At 42.0% G+C, this 8656-nt stretch overlaps 1 protein-coding gene across 1 annotated transcript; it reads right to left on the bottom strand.

The window, feature by feature from the left end:
* Positions 1–902: 902 nt before the first annotated feature.
* Positions 903–8085, bottom strand: gusb (glucuronidase, beta). The gene is made up of 12 exons (XM_083687914.1): positions 7848–8085; positions 7327–7512; positions 6786–6967; positions 6519–6661; positions 6160–6347; positions 5237–5389; positions 4857–5035; positions 4404–4550; positions 3781–3865; positions 3320–3496; positions 2909–3044; positions 903–1470 (listed from the first exon to the last, which is right to left on the bottom strand). The coding sequence occupies exons 1-12, from the start codon at positions 8064–8066 to the stop codon at positions 1319–1321; spliced, it is 1947 nt and encodes a 648-aa protein (XP_083544040.1). The 5' UTR covers positions 8067–8085; the 3' UTR covers positions 903–1318.
* Between the last annotated feature and the right edge of the window lie 571 nt (positions 8086–8656).

Genomic DNA, 8656 nt, shown 5'->3' with positions numbered 1-8656 from the left:
TCCCTCTGAAGTGACTTCTGTAGTGCTTTTTTATGATCTTTCCAACTCTCAGGTATTCATGCATTTTGCAAATCAATAATAAGCACCTTGGTATTTAAGTTTGTTTTATTTATAATAGTGTGCAAACAAGATCCAGTCATACCAATTAAAATGACCTAACAGACATGACATTAGCGGTACATTCCAATATACTACATCCCCTTTGAAGGATTGAGGATCTAAGGAGCACACATGTACATAAGGCTCAGTCCTCCTTGTTTTAGAGGGCTACCAGGTTTGATAGTTTAAGACATTCTTATAGCTACTTATATAAACGAAGGAAAGTCTGAAGGTCCACAATACATGTCACAACCAGTAAACCATAAGATGGTAAAAGGATTTTGATGGCATACAGTCACAATCACTACTATAATTATAGAAAGCAGTAGAAAGACAAGACTTTGTATTTTTTTATGTTTGGGGGGTATGTCATAAAGCAGGATCAATGAGTACGATGCAGCCATTTTTCCAGTTCATAATGACAGATAATTGTTATAATTGACTACTCCCATGACCCATATTCAAGTTTAGCTCTCTTAATGAACCGAAAATCAAGAGCTATACCTGATTGTTTATCAAAGTCAGCCAACATAGTTATCCTGTTTTGTGATATACCCCTCAGGACTATGTTTAAAAATCTGTAGTCTATCACTAAGAACTGACACGATGGAATGATTGAAATATTTTGAATATTCAGAAAGAAAGGGAAGTTGGATGTTTGACATGCTCAGCACCCAAAACAAACCACTACAGGCTAGTACTCTTTACATGCCAATGTAAAACAGAAGGGATCTACTTCATACATTGCATGATGCTGATGACAGAATTAGAAAAAGTGTATTGATTGTCAGTGTTCACTAATGTTTTTATTGTGTATATATATATATATATATATATATATATATATATATAGTATATAATAACACTGTTAGAAATATGACGTTTCTGCTGCTTGTCTTCAAATTGAGCAGGCAATTATAACCAAAGACATGAAATAAACAATTATAACCAATGACATGAAATAAAAAAAAGCTCAATGGAAGAGAAACCTTTTTAAAAAGGTATGTTCTTTCATACAACACATTCTCATATACATCAACTAAGAACAGGACCCCAATTGATTTATAAAACAGGTTGATCAGAAAGACTCCCAAGAAAGGTTGGGACTGTAATGTGCAGTGGTCTCAGCTTTCTAGTTGTCATAAAGGCACTGTGCTAAGAGGCAGTCTGTGTTCATTTCTATGTCCCCTCTGCAAGTACTGCATGTTCTCCCAGTGTATCAGAGCAGGCAGGGGTACTTAGCCCAGGAGGGGAGCAGGCCTGTCTCGTTGGCCAGCCTCCAGTACCTCTCCCTCAGGAGGAAAGCCCCAGCTTTGGGCTGCCTCTGCCGGCTGAAGATGCCTTTCTTGTTTCCCACCACACGGGTGACCGCTGCAGAGAGAAAATTGGAAATGCTCAACATCGCTCAGCCACGGAGGGCAAGGCAGCAAGCAACTTTCCCTAGCTCAACAAGCAAAACTTTTTAGAGAGTTAGGTGGTGGAACAAGAGCATGTACAGTGCCCTCCATAAGTATTGAGGAAAAAGAGGGAGCGTTTTGTCGTCTTTTAGCTCTATAATACAACAGTTTGGATTTGAAATCTAACAATTACTATGATGTTAAAGTAGAGATTTAAAACTATTGTCCCAAAACTATTGTCCCACAGATTCAGAACGCTCTCCAGGAGCTAGGCGTGAATGTGTCAGAGACTACATTCTGCAGAAGACTTCACCAGTAGAACTAGAGAGGCTACACCTCAAGGTGTAAACCACCAGTTAGCAACAGAAACTGGATGGCCAGATTACAGTTCGCTAAAGAATACCTAAAAGAGCCTGCAAAGCTCTGGAAAAAGGTATTGTGGAGCGATAAGACAAATATTAACAGGTACCACAGTGATGGCAAGTGTAAAGGTGTGGAGAAAAAAAGAACTGCACAAAATCCCCAGCATACCACCTCGACTGTGAAGGGGGTGTTATGGCTTGGGCTTGTATGGTTACCACTGGCACTGGCTCACTTGTATTGATGATGTAACTGCTGACGACAGCAGCAGAATTAATTCTGAAATGTACACAAACATCTCGTCTGCTGAAGTACAAGCAAATGCTAACAATCTCATTGGACGGCACTTCATCATACAGCAAGACAATGAACCCAAACATACTGCCATAGCAACAAGGGAGTTTTTCTGGGCCAAAACTGGACAATTCTAGAGTGGCCAAGTCAATCTCCAGATTTAAATCCAATTGAACATGCATTTCATTTGCTGAAGAGGAATTTAAGGCAAAAAGACCTTAAAAACCCCCCCAAAAAACCTGATGATGGCTGCAGTTCAGGCCTGGCAGAGCATCACCAGAGAATACACCCAGCGTCTCGGGGGTCAATGGGTCGCAGACTTCAGGCAGTTATTGCATGCAAAAGATTGTCGACCAAATACTAAACATGAGTGCTTTATTTGGACATTATATGATTTTTTCAAATACTTTTGAAAAAAATGTTGTACTTTCTAAATGGTGAAACCAACCTGAAAGAAAAAAACATTGCATTAAAGCTGAGAATCTCTACTTTGACCCCAAAAGGGTGATATTTCAAATGGCAGGTCTGAAGAATTCTGTAATGCTGGTCTGACTTGGTGCTGGAGGAGTGGCATTGATATAGCCCCTCGGAGTCTGACTGTGCCACACCCACTCCTGTTGAGCTATCACCATCATCTTACCAAGCACTGGCATAGACTCATCATGCAATCACCCAGACACTTACCCTTTTGTACAGTTACATCTAAATCAGCTACATTTTTACTTAGTAATCGAGGGTTAAAATAGTATTCCTCTTACTTTGTGCCGTCATGAAGTCAGCAAAGTTCCAAATGAGCTCCCCAATGACGTACTCCTTCCTCTTCTGGTCAAACACGTCATGGTAGTTCTGTAAAACTGTCTTTTGGTACTCCTCTGTAAACATCATGGGAGGATCCTGTTGGGGGAAACAACAAAGCATGGCTTTGCTGAACTATGCTGAACTACTGCTTTGGTGTGATTCATTGTTTTCAACCTATGCTCTACTTTAGTCAGAGGCCAGTGCTCTTTGACACAAATCATAAAAAAGTGGCTTTGAGATCCTAGTCAACGTGTATATGAGAGTGTGTGTGTGCGCGTGCGTGCATGCATGCTTTAAACAATATTTCATATCCATGTTCAATTGAGACATAGAAGAGAGGGAGGACATGACAGAGATTTGGGAATCCTCACCGTATGTAGGCCCGGAACCACATCAGCTCCATATTCACTTTGGATGATTGGTTTCTGGTACTTTCCATACCAGTTCTCAAACTGGGTCTTGAGCTGGAAGGGGATGACCTCCAAGTGACCCGGGTCATGATACCAGGAGTAGTAGCTGTTTACACAGATTACGTCCACATATGGAGCCTGGGTAGAGAACAGTTTAAATGTGATAAGCAAAAAACAGACTAACAATGTGATCTTCAGCACATTTTCTTCATTGTAAAGTATGGACTTAATATCTGGGGAAAATTCCTCTCAGACTTATCAGTGGCAGGGAGTCTTAAGCTTATCTTGAAGCTTACCAAATATTTAAAGATTTTGGCAACGAGAGGTATGGAATCCAGCAGTCAAATGTAGGGAAATTACTTTTAATTCTGTGAGGAATTAATCCCCCCCAAGACATTAAAGTGAATGCAATGAAGTCTCACCCCTTGGTCCCTGGCATAGTTACTGCATGTAACAAAGGTGACAGGTCGACTGGAGTCCAGAGATTTGGTATGAGTTATCAGTGTCCTAAAAAGCGAAGTGGAAAGAAAATAAGCAAAGTGAGAAAAAAGGAAATGTCTCAATTGAACAAAGCAGAGCAAATTGAAAACATATTCAAACAGATTTAAAAAATGACTCAACAGCCCCAAAGTATCAGGCTTTCTTTGCACACCACACAGCTGATATGTACTGTAATGGCAAGGTACTGTAAGAAGACATTCGTTATGTCTGTCCCTCCTTGTCCTCGGGTGGTTGAGCTAAACCTGTTACTGACTCACTGAATGACAGGCTACAGTACCACTCAGACTGCATTCCACAGGCCACCTCATCAGGCAGGCTCAGACTCACCCATAACCTTATCTCTGCTATCTATTAGAACAAGCATGTAGAGAGTTCACACACACACACACACACACACACACACACACACACACACACACACACACACACACACACACACACACACACACACACACACACACACACACACACACACACACACACACACACACACACACAGGTTCAAGGTAATAAAGTCATAAGCTGATGAATCACATCTACCTACTTGAAATAGAATCCAGCTGGGGGCATTTCCGAAGCAGGCTCATTGGCCACAGACCACATGACGACGGAGGCATGGTTCTTGTCCCTCCTGACCAGTTCGTCCATGACCAGCAGGTGGTGAGACAGGGAGGCGTTCCCAAAACTACGGCTAGGGGTCAAGACAGAACAGAGTTAGTGGATGTCCTAAAGGAGTAGAACATCTAACTACCTTACTTAACACCCAACTACCTTAGCATTAATTTCATACATTAATTTGATGTTTGTTATTGTGTAAACTTCCTATTGTCTGTTGAATACCCCTTTGATTGACTTTATCGTTTCTGATACATAAGCAACACAGGGCAGGGTTTGGGAAGCATGCACACCCCTGGTGTTGTGTCTTCAAACACTGACATTCGGTAGCCTTCTGGTGACCCTGCAGAGGAGTAAAAGAAAGGTCAACCCTGAAACGTACATGTCTTTGATGCCCACCCCAGGGCACTCGTCTATGACCACGATGCCATGGCGGTCACACATCTGCAGAATCTCCTCTGCATACGGGTAGTGGCTGGTACGGAAGGAATTGGCCCCCAGCCACTTCAGCAGGTTGAAGTCCTTCACAATCAGCGGCCAGTCCAAACCCTTACCTCGGATCTAAGACACAGCAACCAAAAAACAGATCAACAGTTAACTACGGAATATCATTACTGAATTTCCATTCCAAACACATAGAAACTGACCACCAACACCGATAATAACCTATTCCACTTCAATATTATACTTCAAAATTGCAAAGCATGACATGATCATGGCTCAGACTCCTGGTACAGTTTTGCTGCCCCTAGTGGTACTCACATCTGAGTCCTCATGTTTGTTGACTCCATGGAAATAGAAGGGCTTGTTGTTGATGAGGAACTGGTTGTTGGTGACCTTCACAGTGCGGATGCCAACAGGCAGAGCATACAGGTCCTCATATACTGCACCCTCACTCCCTGCTGTCACATGAACCTGTGAGTGTAAACAGAGGAGATCATGGGTGATGTTGTTGTGATGTGATGTTGAGGGGTGAAGCTAATGGTGCATCCCATTTGTATTTATTTATTTACATTTTTGACATTTAGCAGACACTTATATCCAAAGCGACTTACAACAAGCACATTTGTCTAAAGTAAGTGAATCATCTATACATCAGTCATCATAAGCAAAGGTCTATGCTAGGACCAGTTGCTATTGTCAGTCACAAAGGAAGGATTATTATATATATATATATATATATATATTTTTTTTTTTTTTAATATATATATTTTTTATTATTAACAGTAGAGGAACTGTACAGAGGGGGGGTGGGGGGTGAAGAGGTCTTTGGGAGGGACAGTCAAGATGTAGCCTGAAGAGATAGGTCTTCAGTCAATGGCGGAAGATAAGTAGTGACTCTGCAGACCTGGGGCGCCAAGACAGTGAAAAAGCTGTGACTGAACAATGCGACTGCTGCATCCTCGTAGAGGTGCTGGTGCCAGGCGGCCAGCCGAGGGGGAAGAAGAGAATTTGGGGAGATTGATCCCATGGGCTTTTAGATATGCTTTTAAATCCATGTGGAATAGTACACTTCAAGGACACGGGTAGAGCATTGGGATGCAGTAAGGCTACAGCATGCTCACAGTCACTCAAACCCTTTGGTATAAAACGGCTGCATATCATTTGGATAGGGTGATACATGAGGATACACCATAAGTCTGGTTGAATATAAATGTTAATGCATGTACCCTAACCCAACTTACCTCCATAGAATAGAGATAGCCTGGATTTGCATGCATTAGATATGGCCACCACAGATTGACATCCACCACCTTGAGAACCCCTGAGGGTCCAGTAGAGGAGGCCACACAGCGTCCATCCTTGTCTGAGAGAGTGACCTTCACTGTGGGGTTTGGACTACCCAGGACTGACACCTGATAGTTGACTAGCCCTGAGGCACAAGACAAAACAAAACCTTACTCCAGTGAATGAACTAAGGGTAAAGAAACCTAAACAATCACAGCTCATGATACAATCCACAAGGTATTCATCTCTCTGATCTAATAATGGTAGATACTGTGGGGGTTCTGCAAACAAAAAGACGTTTTGAGCTTGCACTCACCAATGTTGTCAGAGAAGCTTGTCAGCACAGTGATGTCATCAACATACACCTTGGGAGTGGTATACAGCAAAACAGGGCGATGTATCCCAGCATAGTTGAAGAAGTCAAAGTTTGTGTTTTGGATAAAATAGCCCTCAGGATACCTGTTCAACAAATACAGACACAACTTAGAAACACTTATAGCAATTACAATATAATAACACATACAACTATACTAATACATAAATACATGTGTATCTTGCCCAATGAGGGGAATGAAAAATGTACATAGAGGGGTCGTTCATGTGTTGGATGGTTCCTGGAGGGAGGGTCTGCAGAGTCAGGGTATTGTTGACAGCAATGGTGATCCTACAGGGCACACCTGGGTCCTTACGGATGACATCACCTATCTCAGCCTCAAAGGGAAGATGGCCTCCCTCATGCTCTGTCACTTTCACCCCATTCACCCACTGTCAGGAAAAATAGAGCAAGAAACACAGACTGTTATACCTGAGCAGCCAGAGTAACACACTTAATCATTTAATTGCCACTCTTATGAAGGGGATGTGCACATGAATATGAATGTGCATTCCAAAATAATATATTGGTATTTAATTTTGGGGATTTTATTTTATTTGTTATTTTTTTAAAGGATTTTGTTTTTAGTGGGGCAGTCCCACTCTTATATATATATATTTATTTTATTGGATAGAGACAGTGGAGAGACAGGAAAGTAAGGAGTAGGGGGCATGTCAGCAGAGCATGGGCCGGATTCGAACCCATGCCGACATGGGCAAACTAAAAGCTGTTACTAAAATGTGATACTCACGACCACAGAGTAGTAGTGTGCACTTCCAACCCTGAGCATTACTCTCGTTCCCTCGTCAGATATCCAGCGTGCAGGTACCAGCACCTCTCGCTCATACCACACCCAACCAATGAAGTCCCTCAACCGTTGGTCCTGAGTGATGTCATTGTAGCTTGCAGGGACTGGCATGTCAATCACAGGGCCAGTCTAGACATACACCCACAGATAGAGAAGTACAAAAAAAAACACATTACATTATAATATGAACGAATGGTTTCACAACTACATGGATACTCATCATGATTGATATGTGACATTACTTCAAAAGCAGCAAGCATGGCCGCTGTATGTAGCCCCATCTGTGACTTTTTTGTATATGTATGTTCATTTGGGTGCTGTGTTTATAATACTTGGAACACCCAAACGAAAACACAAAAGTAATTGTCACAGATAGGGCTAGGCTGTATGGTGATCCACCAGAACAGGCTTTTAGGCAACATATAACGAAGCAGTATTCGTTTTATATATGGTTTGTTGTTTACCTCTGCGAGGCGACTTTTGTACCATGCCTTCTCAAAGCCCAAGTTCCTGTTACGTGAGAGATCAGCTCGGAAGTTCCAAAGTCCGCTTAGCTCTTTGGTCTCGCGTGTTGAAGACTCTCGAGGAAAGAGCATTCCACTGTCCAACAAATGACCAACATTACATACTGCTGATAGGAACAGAAAACGGATAAGTAGAAGCTGTCCAGTATAATGCTCCATGCTGCTCTCACAGGAACATCTATAAACTGACTAGCTTGCAAATTAAGTCACATGACCGGTTTATCACATGACCATATGTTCCCCGCTAATTCAATATATTTTCTAAGTCAATATATTTTCCCGACAACCTCGCATATTTTCCAGATCATAATTGCCTATAGCCTAAGCAATTTAGTCAAATATTACAACGTTTTTAGAATTCCGATATAAGCAAGTAGAAATTAACTGCATAGCTTTGACCACTAGGCGGAGCCTAACACAAAAGATGACTGTCTGCAGCTCAACCCTGGCCCAGCCAAAGAACATATCTATTCTCCAGTCTCCAGAACCTTTGATGACTCTCACTCTACTACCATTATAATGATATAAAAATAAGAGAGTGGTGTGCTGCATAGGCCTACTCTTTGACCATACAGAGAGCCCCTGAGAAATCTAACCTGGACCAGTCGCAGTGCGCCCCTGCCTAACACCATCTCTACTAGGAGAATCTTGATTCGGAGGGTCCTCAATTCAGGCACTAACCAGACCATGTTGTACTACAATGCTTACAGGTAGCCCTTTCTTCAAATGCCCACCGATTGTGGTGCAAG

The sequence above is a fragment of the Argentina silus genome, assembly GCF_951799395.1.
Source record: "Argentina silus genome assembly, chromosome: 2".
Taxonomy (NCBI): Eukaryota; Metazoa; Chordata; class Actinopteri; order Argentiniformes; family Argentinidae; genus Argentina; species Argentina silus.
Note: the sequence above shows the minus strand (reverse complement) of the source record. Positions and strands in the feature narration are given on the sequence as shown.